The sequence below is a fragment of the Mandrillus leucophaeus genome, unplaced genomic scaffold (genome assembly GCF_000951045.1).
Source record: "Mandrillus leucophaeus isolate KB7577 unplaced genomic scaffold, Mleu.le_1.0 Scaffold38, whole genome shotgun sequence".
NCBI classification, from domain to species: domain Eukaryota; kingdom Metazoa; phylum Chordata; class Mammalia; order Primates; family Cercopithecidae; genus Mandrillus; species Mandrillus leucophaeus.
The window spans coordinates 4,811,069-4,826,179 of record NW_012104031.1 but is presented as its reverse complement, the minus strand read 5'-3'; the positions used below and the strand labels follow the sequence as shown (position 1 = coordinate 4,826,179).

At 49.1% G+C, this 15,111-nt stretch overlaps 1 protein-coding gene across 1 annotated transcript in view; it reads left to right on the top strand.

The window, feature by feature from the left end:
* LOC105547114 (neuron navigator 1) overlaps window positions 1-15,111 on the top strand; it is a 181,426-nt gene that overhangs the window by 61,478 nt on the left and 104,837 nt on the right. The window contains exon 2 of the mRNA XM_011990543.1: window positions 12,519-12,621. Within this exon, the coding sequence (XP_011845933.1) occupies window positions 12,519-12,621 (103 nt within the window). The remainder of the gene's footprint in view (window positions 1-12,518; window positions 12,622-15,111) is intronic.

Sequence of the window (15,111 nt, the reverse complement as noted above, 5' to 3'; positions counted from 1 at the left end):
CCAAAAGCGATGGCAACAAAAGCCAAAATAGACAAATGGGATCTAATTAAACTAAAGAGCTTCTGCACAGCAAAAGAAACTACCATCAGAGTGAACAGGTAACCTAGAGAGTGGTAGAAAATTTTTGCAATCTACCCATCTGACAAAAGGCTAATATCCAGAATCTACAAAGAACTTAAACAAGTTTACAGGAAAAAACCAAACAACTGCATCAAAAAGTGGGCAAAGGATATGAGTGGACACTTCTCAAAAGAAGGCACTTATGCAGCCAACAGACACATGAAAAAATGCTCATCATCACTGGTCATCAGAGAAATGCACATCAAAACCACAATGAGATACCATCTCACACCAGTTAGAATGGCGATCATTAACAAGTTAGGAAACAACAGATGCTGGAGAGGATGTGGAGAAATAGGAACGCTTTTATACTGTTGGTGGGAGTGTAAACTAGTTCAGCCATTGTGGAAGACAGTGTGGCAATTCCTCAAGGATCTAGAACTAGAAATACCATTTGACCCAGCCATGTCATTACTGGGTATATAAATCATGCTGCTATAAAGGATTATAAATTATAATTATATATGTAATTATATATAATTATAATATAAAAAATATAAACATCATAAATCATGCTGCTATAAAGACACATGCACACGTATGTTTATTGTGACACTATTCACAATAGCAAAGACTTGGAACCAACCCGGATGTCCATCAGTGATAGACTGGATTAAGAAAATGTAGCACATAAAACACTATGGAATACTATGCAGCCATAAAAAAGGATGAGTTAATGTCCTTTGCAGGGACATGGATGAAGCTGGAAACCATCATTCTGAGCAAACTATCACAAGGACAGAAAACCAAACACCGCATGTTCTCACTCATAGGTAGGAATTGAACAATGAGAACACTTGGACATAGGGCGGGGAACATCACATACCGGGGCCTGTCATGGGGTTGGGGAATGGGAAAGGGATAGCATTAGGAGAAATACTTAATGTAAATGACGAGTTAATGGGTGCAGCAAACCAACATAGCACATGTACCTATGTAACAAATCTGCACGTTGCGCATATGTGCCCTAGAATTTAAAGTATAATAAAAAAAGAAAAAGAAGAAGAAAAAGAACCAGTGATATTAGCACAGACCAACACTAGTGACTCTAAGAGAACTCTACGGTGGTGGAAACTTCTGTATCTGTGCTGCAGTAGCTACGAGCTGGTGTAATGATGTGGCTATTGAACACTTGAAATGTGGCTAGTGCAACCCAAGAACTGAATTTGAAACTTCATTAATTTTAGTTAATTTAAATCTAAAAGATGCTCAATATCATTAGTCACTAAGGAAATGCAGATGAAATCTACAGTAAGATATCACTTCACACATACTCCATGGCCATCAAAAAGAGAAAATGACAAGTGTCAGTGAAGATGTGGATAAATCGGAACTCTCATACACTGCTGGTGGGAATGAGAAATGGAGCAGCCACTTTGGAAAATAGTCTGGCGGTTACTCAATATGTTAACTATAGAATTACCATGGGACCCAGTATTGTACTCCTAGGCATATATCCAAAAGAAATGAAAACACACATCCATATAAAAGCATGGACATGAATTTCATAGCAGCATTATTCATACTAGGCCAAAAGTTGAGATTACCCAAACGCCTATAAAATGAATAGATAAACTAAATGTGGTATATCCATACAATGGAATATCATTCAGCCATGAAAAGGAATGAAGTAGTGATGCTTGCTACAGCATGGAGTAAACTTGAGAACGTTGTGCTAAGTAGAAGAAGCCAGACGCCACGTATTGCATGATTACATTTACATGAAGTGTCTAGAATAGGCAAACTTATAGAGACAGAAAGTAGATTAGTGGTTGCCAGGAGTTGGAGCAAGGGGAGAACAGGGAGTGACTGCTAATGGCCACAGGGCTTCTTACTGGGATGATAAAAATATTCTGGATTAGATAGTGATTATGGTTGTACAACTGTGCAAATATACTAAAAATCATTGAACTGTACATTTAATTTTTTTAATTTTTTTAATTTTTGAGATGGAGTTTCACTCTTGTTGCCCAGGCTGGAGTGCAATGGCGCGATCTCTGCTCACTGCAACCCCCGCCTCCCAGGTTCAAGCGATTTTCCTGCCTTAGCCTCCCAAGTAGCTAGCTGGGTTTACAGGAGTGCACCACCATGCCCAGTTCATTTTGTATTTTTAGTAGAGACAGGGTTTCATCATGTTGGTCAGACTGGTCTCGAACTCCTGACCTCAAGTGATCCACCCACCTTGGCCTCCCAAATGAACTGTACATTTTAAAAGGGTGAATTTTGGTGTGTGAATTCTCTCTCTCTGTCTCTCTCTCTCTCTGTCTCTCTTTCCATTCTGGCTAGTGGTGACAACATTGGACTATGCAGCTCTAGAGTCAGACTATCTGGGTTTGAATTCTGGCTTTGCCATTTGCTGTTATATTTCCTTGGACAGTTTACTCAACCTCCCTGGCCTTCCGTTTTCTCAACTGTAAAATGGGGATAATAACTGGGCTATCTCAAAGAGTTGTCCTGAAGATTAAATGGGCTAATATACATAAAGCTGCTAAAATAGTGCCTGGTACCCAGCCCTGTAGAAGAGTTAGCCAATACTAATCTTACTAGTGTCACAACCAGAAATCCCCCAGGGCCTCCTCCAATTGTCATCCACACCTGGACTCAGCCCCTCCCCACTCCTGTCCCCATTTGCCTGCAGATGGTTCTCTCTGCTGTGTAAACTGTTGCTATAACAACCATTCCCAGCTCCCAGCAGCAGTGACTTCTCAGGAGCAGGGTGTCACAGGAAGGGACTGGGCAGGATCACTAATGGAAAACATTTTCAGTAAACCTTGAGGTTCACTGGGCAGGAAAGTCAGGGCCTGCTGGGGAACAGAGGGCCTTGTCTCCAGGCTGAGACAGGCAGGCCACCTTCTGCAGGAGGCCTGCCCTCCGAGCCCAGCCTGGGAGTCCAAGTCTTTAAATGAGAGAAGACAGAATATGTCCGAGAGTCTGCTATCTGATCCTATACCCTAACATTCTGATCCTATAATCTAACATTCACAAGGAAATGGGGCAGGGAGGGGTTTCTCCTGAAGTAGAGAAGGCAGGATTAGCAAACTAGCACTCCTTCCAAACAGGGCTCGAGGCCAGGCACCCTCTCCTGCTCCCACAGTGCTCCTCATGGACCACCCTTGACCTTGGCAAGTCCTTTCCTAAGGTGATATTGTTGCTTAATATTAAGTGGCTTTCTCCTGGAACTTTAAGCTCATCTCCCTGGCCCAAGTTTGCTGCCAAAGGCTGCACTTATGCACAGGGCTGAGCAGGGCTGGGCTGTCCAGTAACAGGCTGCCCAGTAACAGGCTGCGGCCTGACCTAACCATCCGCGTGGGGCTGCCCTGTGGTCACTGCCTGTCCTCAGCTTGCTGCAGAGAGAGGCTGCCACTCCCCAGAAAGGGTCAGGCTGACTGTGGTGGAGGGGGCGGGGTGACTCTCCTCCCAGCTCATCAGGCAGCTCCCAGCCTCAAGAACACTGCGGAGGAGCAGAGGTGAGGCCTCAGAGCATGGATTTGAACGCTGATCTATTTAATACTTCCCCAGGGGACTGGAGCAGAAAGGCCAGCTGGAACCTCTTGGAAATTTTGGCCCTGAATCAGAGCTTACCAAGTGGAGCTCGTGGGTCCGCAGAACCTCCCTGGTGCCCAAGGCTGGTTGGTTAATCCCAAAAGCCAGACCCTGCTCCCTCTCCCCAAGAACCGGGTGGGCTCCCCATCATAGATACTGCAAACTCAGGCTGCTCTCCCAGCCTGACCACGAGGCCTGGGGTTGCGGAAGGGCTGTCAGCCCTAGGAGTGCAGAGTCCCAGGAGGAAATAAACTGTGCTAAGCAGGAGACTGAGGGAGAGACAGAGAGACCTGGGCGGCGGCTCTGGAGCCTGAGCGAGACGCTGCCCACCTCGCTGCGCTGCAGTCGCAGCAAGGCCACAGCCGGTTGAGGACCGGCAGCGCCCCCTTGTGGCCGTTCTCAGCAAAAAGCCCCCAGAGGGCCTGGCCGGGGCTGGACTGGGGCTGGGTCCTCTTGCTGCAAGCCTAAGGTGGCTAGGTGGCTTCTCTTATCCAAAGCCTGGAGATGAAGGAGGGGGCTTTTCCAGAGAACAGACTTGTGCCTGAAGAGTAGACTTGTTCTGAAGGCCAGGGACACTCTGCGTAGCCACTTGACATTAGGAAGTCAAGCCCTGGTTTTGTAATGGACATCCAATACTGGTGGTGTGCAACGAGACAAGGATTTTCCAAAATGTGGCCTTCTGTAGCACACCCTCCACTGTGGGGGTTGGCAAAGACGAGGATTCCTGGGCCCCATCTCCTTCCTGCTGAATCAGAAGTTCTGGGGGCTGACACCCTGTTATCTGCCTTTTTAACATACTCTGAGAGAAAAGATGCTTTTATGGGCTTCAGACAAGTACAAAACCATAGAACCAGACTGTCAAAACTGGGTAGGGGCTTGGGTGTCCTCTACTCCCACTCTCTTATTTGTAGATAGGGAAACTGAGGCCCAAAGAGGGGAAGTGATTCTCCCTAGCTCCCACAGCTAAGTCATGTGTGCTCCCAAGCTAGAACTCTAAAAATTATTATTTTTTATAGTGTTGGACTCTTGCTGTGTTGCCCAGGCTGGTCTTGAACTCCTGGGCTCGAGGGGTCCTCCCAACTCTACCTCCCAAAGTGTTGTGATTACAGGCATAAGCCACCGTCCCCCACCCTCTTTATGTGTTCTAAGTTGTCCAGCTGGCATGCCCTGCTTTACGATTCCTCTTAGCCCAGTGCCCAGTGGAGATGCATTACCAAGGGTTCCTAATCCAAGCCATGTCACTCAATGAAAATCAAAACAGTAGGTGGTCTGGAAAGACACCTGCCTGGCAGTTCCAGGCTGAGGTGGCCATGCACGCTTCTCTCTCTGGTCCCAGATTTGCTTCTCTTTCCTAGTTTTTCTTTCCTTGCCTCACACACCCATGTGGCCAACACATTAGTCCTTTAGTCCTGGCTCTTTCTGGGTATGTGTTGCCATGCAGCAAACAACAGGAGTGCCACTGAGCGCTGGGCTCCAGTTCAGCCCACTCGCTGGTTGAGATGGTTCAGGATTCTCTGGGGTAAGGAGGAAAACCCTGGGAGCTCCCCTGGGGAGCAGGAGCACTCAACTATGAGAAGCATGAGATTTGCCACGCTGCGGGGGTTCAGTGACAACTGTCTCTGACAATATTGTGACTTAAGTGGGGGAATGAGGGAAAGATAGGATTAGTAACAGAACAAATAGTCCCCTGCCTGCATCCTCCATGGAAATGGGGTGCCTCTGGTGTGGGGGCCTGCCAGCATCTGTTTTAGAGCCTCTTGGGTCATCAGATGGCGAAGAAAAGGGTAGAGAGAGGGGATGGAGTCACTGTAGTGACAGTTACTGTGCTCTACTTGAAGGCAGAGGGGATTTGCTTGCTGGGTTATCTGTCAGTTTTCCATACCTGCCCCCAGCCACACTGTAGGATGGAGCCTTTGCAGTGAATCAATGCAAGGTCACTGGATGCAAGAACCAGCAGAACCCTCCTACTCCAGCTCTGAGCAGCAGGTAGAGACCTGGAGTTTATCGTTAGACCAAGGGGTGCACTGAGGTGGGCCTGCAATGCTCTCCCTGGCTGGAGTTTGAAGGTTTATGTCCTTGAGTGGAGGAGAGAGAAATAAAAACGATTCCCAAAAACATTTGACTCATTGTAAGCACAAGATGATCATCAACAAATGCTGGTTGTGAGACAGGCAGATAAACGCCCACTGACCCAGGCTTCACCCTAGGGGTCTGACAGGGTCAGGAAGGAGTTTTTTCTTTCTCTTTTTGAGAGTTATTAAGAAGGGATGTGTGTGTGTGTGTGTGTGTGTGTGCGCGCGTGTTGTGTTGCTTATGTTGCTTAATCCTTGTTTCCAGACCATTTAGCCTAGCCTGGATTTGGGATCCAGTCCCAAACCATCCCACATGATGAATTTACATTGCAGTTCACCTCTTCTGGTGACACATCTCTGTGTGTTTCAACCCCAGCCCATAGCATGGAGTGCTGGTCGAAAGATCCCTGAGCCAAGAGTGATCGCTACCATGCCATTCACAACCTGGTGACACTGGGCAGGCCCCTCCCCTCTGGGCCTGAGGGATTATTGTTCCCCTACCACCACCCCCAAAACCACCATGTACAAAATGAGATCCTTTCAAGCTCTGAAGTGCCATGACTTGAAAACGTTCTTTCTTTGGCTCACTTCCGTTCCTTCTGTTGGTTCCCACCTCATCCAGCCACTCACAGCAGAAGCCAGTCTAGAAGTCAGGTGCAAACGCAGTCCTCTGTGGCCTCTGCCCTGGGCCAAACCACTAATGGGGGATCTGAAACATTGGTGGAAATAATTAAGATTTCAACAGGCAGTTATTGCAGTTTACTTAATTGCCAGACAATAATTAAAATTTTATAGAACTTGGGGAAATTTGACTGCCGGGTGATGGATTCCCGTGAGTCTCCTTCTTCCTGAACTTCTCTGAATTTTGGGGGGTTATTACCCTCAGTTGGAGGCTCTCCGCCTATTACTACATCAGATTTTAGACTGCAGGCCAGAGGGGGCCCCTGAGGTTGATGATACTCCACAGCTAAGATTGGCCCCAAGGGAACGGGTTTGAAGATATTGTATTGCCTCACAGAGTGGTAGTCAGGCCTGATGACACAGAAACAAGGTTTTGTTACTACCTCATCCACCCCTAACTCCAGGTATGAGTGAGGGTCTCACCTCGCCAAAGCAAGGTCCCAGAAGAGAATGTCGGGTCCATTGAGCCGCACCCTCCAGGGGTGTGCACCACCCATCAGGAAATGAAACAGACAAGGGGCCAGCCTCAGTGCCAGCCCGAGGGTGCACCCATTGTTCACCCACCTCTTTGTGCCTTCTGACAGATAAAAACCACCATTTATAGAGCACCTACTGTGTGTCAGGCACTGTACTATAAGCATGTTTGTGAATTAGCTCTTTAAGCCTCACAGCAATCCCACCAAGCGGGTATCGTTCCCTTTTCCCAGAGCAGGAAACTGCAGTGAGGTGAGATGGCTTGTTCAAACAAGCTGGGAAGGGGGCAGTCCCAGGACCTGAACCACAGGTCTTTCTGAATCTAAGGACCATGTTCTTGCCACTACATCACTATCCCCATCTCTTGATGAGCAGTTTCATAGTCCTGCCCTCCTGGGGAAGCCTGATTTCCCTGTTCTGACACTGGGACAGAGAGAAAGACCCTTTTTACCTCATCCTCACAGTGCACCCTCGGCTGTCCTTTAAATTACTTCTCTTCCTCTAGCATCTTTTTAGTCTTCTTGCTTCCTCCCCATACAATGAGAGATATGTCCACAGAAATCTCTCCGTGCATATGTCTGCAGAATTGCAGAATTCTATGAGGGTTTCTGCAAACTACAGGCTGGACCACAAGTAGGTGTGTATATCTGGAGGCATGTGCATGTATTTTGAAACACCGTATTGTAGTGGAAAGAACAAGGGCTCTGGAGTCAAAAAGACTTGTGATCAGTCTCCTGGCTCAAATGAAATAACATGGAAAATGTCTCGTGTTGAACATTGAGTAGCTGGGCATTATTTGATTTGTGTGTGCATGCACCTGTCTGTCAAGTGTATTTGATTGCTAGTCCTTGCCCAGAAACCCTTGACATGGACAGTATGCTCTCTCTGTGGTCTTGTGTAAGAGCCAATAGTGTGTAGAAAGAAACACCATCCTGTTCTTCCTATGCCCCAGTGCATGCTGGGGCTATGCTGCTGTTTGTGGTGACTGTGAATTGCCATGGTGATGACTGAGTTGGGAGAGACTCTTGCATCTGTTCTGAGCCTGAGTAGCACACACATTCTCTCCCCAGTTGCTCCATTTTCAGGGAAAGGCTTGGAGGGGCAGCCCAGGATAACATCATGAGCTCCTCCCCATAGATCTTGGTGTCACCCTGGGGCCTGCTAGGAGCCCTACCTGCCACCTTCCCCCCTCAAACCCTGCTTGTCTCTCTGTCTCTCTCACACACACGTGCATGCATGCACACACACACACAGACACACACACCACTCTTGCAGCTGGACCCTGTTCTGTAGGAGCTAAGACAGCACGTACTCCCAGGACCCCAGAGTAAGTTTGGGAGGGTGGCATCCTGGCTGGTATCATGTGAAGGAGAATGCTGTACTCTACTAGGACCTGGCTAGAGGTGGGTTGGACTGGAGAGTACCTAGTTCTAATTTGCACAAAGGTGCCACGTAAGATGGGAGTAGTCTGAGCACATCCTTCACTTAGGTGTACTGAGGAAGGGGATGGGCTACCAAGACTCCCTCTCCATCTTTGCCATGTCTGGACTCTGTTTTGTCCCCAGGCCTGTCCCACACCCAGAGCAAAACATTTGACAGAGACACATGGAGGCAGCCTCCAGGGCATCTCAACTTAGCCAGTAAAACAGGACGTTAGCCGGGCACGATGGCACACACTTGTAATCCCAGCACTTTGGGAGGCTGAGTCAGAAGGATCGCTTGAGCTTAGAAGTTTGAGACCAGCTTGGGCAACATGGCAAAACCCCGTCTCTACTAAAAGTGCAAAAATTAGCCAGGTGTGATGGGGCGTGCCTGTAGTCCCAGCTACTCAGGTGACTAAGGTGGGAGAATCACTCAAAACCAGGGAAGGTGAGCCTGCAGTGAGCCGTGATCATGCCGCCCCATCCTGGGAGACAGAGTGAAACCCTGTCTCAAGAAAAAAGAAAAAAAAAACCATTGAAGTTTTAGGTTACTTTTCTCATTATCACAGCGTATCGTAAGCCCTAGATACCTTCACCCGATCCCTGATCCTCACCCTCCCAGGAGATGGTGAGAAAGGGGTGAAGCTTAGTTATGGGTTGGTGGTCAGAGGTGGGGTAAGGTGAAGATCAGGAATGGATGAGGGTTGACAGGTGAAGTAAATTCCCTCGGAAATGTAACTTACTCATGTGTTTAAGCTAAAATGTAAAAATTCACCCTCAGGGTCATGGGTGGGAATGTCAGCTTGGCCCCTCAACCTAGGCCCCTCTGCAGCCTCTGGAGCTCTGGAGGCCTTTCTTTTATATGCAAGTAAGTCCTCTTGGCCTGGGACTGTGTGCTGCACCACCACGGGAATGTGTCTGTCACCCAGGAATGTGGAGGAAGCCAGACTTACCAGGAACCCCAACTCTCCAGACCCACCCTGGGCTGAGCCTTGGAGAAGCAGAGTGGCATACCCACAATGGCCACCAGGGGCCACTGCTGGAGCAGAGGGAGCTGTAGGGTGCAGCCTTTGCAGGGCCCCTCTGGCCTGGGAGCAAAGACCAGATCCTGGTCACCCCCAAGGAAACCAAACCCTGCCCTAACCTCCTCCCCTGTATGCCCCAAATCTATACCCATGGGGAAGCTGCCTGGAGTCCAGTGTTCTTCCAGTAGCATCTCTGTGGTCTCCAGCTAGTCCCTACTTCCTGGACCTCAGCCTCCCAGCTCTCCAGAGACAGCAGGATTGAGTGAATTTGAGGACCCTTGCGGTTTGGCGAGCCTGGGAGACTCTGAGGTAGTCCCACCACACTCTGCTGATGTGGAATTGAGGAAGAGGGCCAGCATAGAGGTCTTTGATGAAAGAGATATGGAGAAAGAGAGTCAAACCTGTGACCTAGATGTGTATGACTCCCATCTGGAGCATCTGGGGCATTAGGCAATGCAGCGTGACTCTCCTGAGGCTACTATGTGGTTTAAACATTTTTCCTTTAAAAAAAAAAAAAAAAGACATTTTCCTAATGTGACATGTATGTATCCCTTTACTTTTTTTCATGGGTTTTTGGAAATTAAAAAGAAACTGTGGTAGCATCCATTCTTGAAATGTTCACTAAGCATCTTCTTCTTTGTTTTTTTTTTTGTTGCTGTTGTTTTTGAAACTGAGTCTCACTCTACTGCCCAGGCTGGAGTACAGTGGTGTGATCATAGTTCATTACAGCATTGAACTCTTGGGCTCAAGTGATCTTCCTGCCTCAGCCTCCCAAATAGCTAGTATTACAGGCATAAACCACCTGGCCAATTTTTTTTTTTTTTTTTTTTTTTTAATAGAGACAAGGTCTTCCTGTGTTGCCCAGGCTGATCTCAAACTCCTGGCCTGAAGCAATCCTCTGGCCTCGACCTCCCACAGTGCTGGGATTACAGGCATGAGCCACTGCTCGAGACCTAAGGACCTTGTATACAACAGTCTCCATGCTTGATGCTACTAGTGCAGAGATGCCCTGTGATATGTCAAAACAAGTATGAGTTTCTTCCTGGGCTCAACTCTGCCTTGTGCTACATGCTAGGTGTGTGACCTTGGGCAGTTTACTTGTTCTGTCTGAGTCTCAGTTTTCTCATCTGTTAAATGGGGCAGTGGCACAAATCTCCCAGAAATGTTGCAAGAATTCAAGTAGATAATGCATGCAAAGGATCTGGCACACACAGAAGTCTCTGAGTAACTCTTGATCACCTTCCTCTTTGAGAATACACACCCCTTGGAGATGTGTGTGCCTGTCCCTCATCTCTGCCAAGCCCATAAAAAGCATCACCCTGGGCCAGTAACCCACACCTTGGCACCATGTTCTTAGTCCCCACATAGGCATTTTAGAACTCAATTTTATTTCTTGGCGAGTCTAAAAAATTGACCCTGTCTGCGTTTCACGCCAAGCCATCAATTAAAGCCATGGAGCAGCTTACAAGGTGACACTTGCCAGGATAAATAGGCATTGGCGACCACAGAAGTGATGCCAGGACTGGAGATAGAGCTTAGGCCACTGGCATGGTGGCCTGCCATTTGTCCCTGATCCTTGCCACCAGCATGGAGGCCTGGATTCATGGTGCTGACCATGAGAGGATGGTGGGAGTGGAGAAGCTCCCCCTGGGAGGGGAAAGGAGGGATGGCTGGGCTTGGGTGTGGAGCTAGTTTTCAGAAAAGGTGCCCAAAAGCCTCTGGAGAGGGCAACGCAGGCTCCCTGCCCACCCCACCCAACCTCCCCTCCCTGACAAGACAGTCAAGCCGCCTGCCAGCCGGCCTGAGTTTAGTCTTGGGAGAATAAAACCTCTTAAAGAGATTCAGAAATGTTCCCTCTGGCAGCTAAAAGAACCTTACACTCCTGCGGAGTCTGTGGGCTGAGGAGGGACTTGAGGGGGCGTTTGGCCTCTGCAGCAGCGACAGAAGGCTTGGGGATGGAGGAGAAAAGGGAGTAGCCTGGAGAGCCAGAGTTCTGGGGTTTTCTCTGTTGTTTTGCCATCATCTTTCTGTCACTCCCTTATTCTCTCCTGCAGATTGTCTTTTAGGGAGGTACTGGGGGACTTGGTTCCATTCATGACTTTAGGTCCAAAAATGAAAGATAAGCCATGGGGCAGAGCCAGCTTCTCTTCATCATACTGTCTTCAGGCCCAGGGTGGTGCCTGATATGAAGTAAGTGCTTGATAAAGATTCACTGGATGGCCTGAAGGAAGGAAGGAGAACATTCTTTGAGTTCCTTCATGCTCAAGCACCTCTCAGTCATTTGGATGTTATTTTCACTTTGTTTGCTGTTGTAGATTCTCATCTGTCCAGGCTAATATCTGGACAGCAGGGTTGAATAAAATGGCTCTTGGTCATCTGGGATTCTGAGGATTGGGTCACACCCGTGCATCCTCCTCACTCGGGATTGCACCACTTGTGTGAGGACTGCCCAGAGCTCAGTTCAAGCTCCAGAAAATGACTGCTCATCCCTCCTACCTCCCACCAGCCACCTGGCCTTTAGGAGGCTATATCTGAACTAACTTCCCGGGACCCCATAGAGCAACCCCAGATATTACCAGTCCATGCCTGGGCTTAGGTGTGCCGAAGCCAGCTTGTACTGGTTCCCCAGAGCCGATTGTTAGCACCTCTTCCTAACACTGTGGTCAGTGACATCAGATTGGTGGACTGAAAATGGCCATGATAGGAGGCTTTATACCATGGACATTGGCAAACACTATACATCAGTGTCCCCTTTCTCCGAGAGTCAGTTGTTAAACATTTACCAGCACGACCCTGGAAAGGCGGTTTCAGGCAGATGTTCTAGCTTATCTTAACCATGAGAAATCTTGCTCGAGACCTCTGCTGTGAGAAGCAGGGCCTCCCCAAAACAAAGCCAGAGGCAGAGGCAGTTACCTGGGGGCTCTGAAAGCAGTGCACAGACACAGAAACCCATGCCTGTACCCCCTGCCAGGGTCTGGGGTTCAGAGGGCTGAAGGGCACATGCCCAGGGCCTGTGAGAGGGCCCATTCTGTTGGTCGTCTTTGGGAAAGGGAGGAGGGAGGTGACTATCATGGCCCAGGGACTAGCCTCCTGGGGACACTGTCAATCTCCACTTCCTGACCCCCAGGATCCCAGCACTAAGTCCTCTTCACTCACCCAGCTCTTCCTTCTCTCCCTCCCAGACCCAGAGTCCCAGAGAAAGAGGACGGTGCAGAATGTCCTGGATCTCCGACAAAACCTGGAAGAGACCATGTCCAGCCTGCGGGGTTCCCAGGTGACTCACAGGTAAGCTCGAGCTGCGGAGACGGTCATGCCCTCTGCCTTCCTGGCTCTCCACCTCATTCTAGAGGGCAGGGCCCCCGGGTCCCTCCACACCTCTGTCAGGTCAGCCAGGTGGCCTGATGCGTGGAGCCACTGCGGAAGGAGGAGGAAATCCATTTATCTCAACAAGAGAAGCTTGGCTTTGTCTTCCATCTGCTTGTGCCTGAGCTTTTCATTTCATTTCAGCAAATCAGCTTGAAAATCACTAGTCTAGGAGCCAGGAAGTGGGAGCCATTACACAGCTCAATGTGTGATCTGATAGTCAATCTCCTTCGTTAGACCTCTGTCTCCTCAATCTGTCAAGAGAAGGTTTACTACATGCTCTCTTCCTGTTCCTGAGTCTCCATCAAACTAGGGTTCTAGAATCAGTTCCCTTCTCAACACCTGGATCTTTTCACTCGTGTGTCAATTAGGTGGCCCCTGTCCTCTTCTACCAGCCACTGAGGGAGGCTTGAGTGCTCAACGGGGCCCACACAGTGTCACCCAGCTCCTTGCCCTGTTACGTGTGTGCCCCTAGCCCACTGCCTGTAGAGACCTCATAGCCTCCAGCTGCATGGGGCACTAGCCCTCCCACGGCACCTCTCTCTGGAGCAAAGTCCTGGCCACAGGCTCTGCTGTGACTCAGAATTTCCCTTGCTGGCTCCTTGGACTGCCCAGATGAGCTCATGCTGTCAGCTCCAAGTGGGGCAGAGGGCTGGGCTAAGCTCTGGGGACAGAGGGAGGGAGAACAGACAACCAGATTGGGAAATCATGGGGGGTGTGGGGCAGGAAGGCTGTGTGAGGGCTAGGAAGCCTCCCCAGTTAGACTGGAAGTAGACTCCTCTCCAACTCCTGGGGCCGGAAAATTGAGAGCAAAGTTGGGACACAGGGGCAGTGGTAAAGGACTTTTTTAACCCAGGGTGTGGCCATTTGGGATTCTGAGGATGGGACCACACCCATGGACATATTTACATACCACCAATGACAAAGAACTCATTACCTTCCTTTTTTTATTTTTAACATGGGCTTTTAATTTTATTTTATTTTATTATTATTTTTAAAGATAGAGTCTTACTCTATCGCCCACTGCCTCAGCCTCCCGAGTAGCTGGGATTACAGCTGTGTGCCATCACGCCCAGCTAATTTTTGTATTTTTCATAGAGATCGGGTTTCCCCATGTTGGCCAGGCCAGTCTCCAACTCCTGGCCTCAAGTGATCCACCTACCTTGGCCTCCCAACGTGCTGGGATTACAGGTGTGAGCCACCACACCCGGCCAACTCACTGCCTTTCAGTCACCCCAGTGCATTGTGGGATTGCAGTGACTCTGATGTGGAACTGCATTTAGTCTTCAGTAGCTTTCAGCCATCGGCTCTAGTTCTTCCTGCTTAGAAGACTCTTCTCCTTCTCCTTCCTTGTACTACTCCTCCCCCTATCCCCAGCCCATGCCCTCATCTTGGACACTCAGCCCTTTACTCCCAGACATCTCGAATATTTTCAATGATAAGATAAATCAAAACTCTCTGGGGATTACCTCTGCTCAGGCCAGCAGATCCCTGACTACTGAAAGGGAGGTGACCAAGGAAGTCCTGGAAAAAGGTGGATAGTGGGGGCTCCAGGACCCCCTTACATCTGTCCCCTGCTGCCATCCCTCATAGCCCTAAGCCCCCAGCAGGAACCCAAGTGAAAAAGGGGTCTGGCAGAGCTTGGCTTATCAGTTTAGGACCCAGCGGATGAAATCTTGGACATCTGCCTTTCCCCATCCAAGGAAATTGTTGGAACATCTCTCAGCACCAAGTCACCCACCAGCCTCATGCCAAAGAAGCCAGAAAGTGCTTAGTTGCTGAGAGGGTCACACCCCAAATGACTCACTCACAGGAGTGGGACAGAAGTAGCAGCTCCAGCCTCCTGGTGCCACTGACTCAGAGCAGCCAGCCCCCAGCCCCTCCGTTAAGCCGGACAGCTTGATCCTCGGCAGGCGCTATTTGTTTTCTGCTTCTAGTGGGAAAGGGGAGGCTTAAATCAAGCCTTTTGCATAATGCTGACTGGTTTAGGGGGAGAGTGTAAGGCCTCTGGCTTCTGCCTCCCTTTATAGGAAAGGAACCAAGAGCCCCGGAGCTGGTTTTTCTGTTTACTGTGGACCTAGAGCCACTTCCTCTCTTAGACTTTGGTTTATATTATTCGTGTTCCACACTGATGGCCAAAACAATGATTCCCTGACTTTTTATGGCTCTTTTTTTTTTTTTTTTTTTGAGACAGAGTCTCTGTCTCCCAGGCTGGCGTGCCTTGGCGTGATCTCAGCTCACTGCAACCTCTGTCTCCCAGGTTCAAGCGATTATTCTGCCTCAGCCTCCCAAGTAGCTAGGACTACAGGCATGTGCCACCACGCTTGGCTAATTTTTGTATTTTTAGTAGAGACGGGGTTTCACCATGTTGGCCAGGCTGGTCTCGAACTCCTGACCTCAGGTGATCCACCT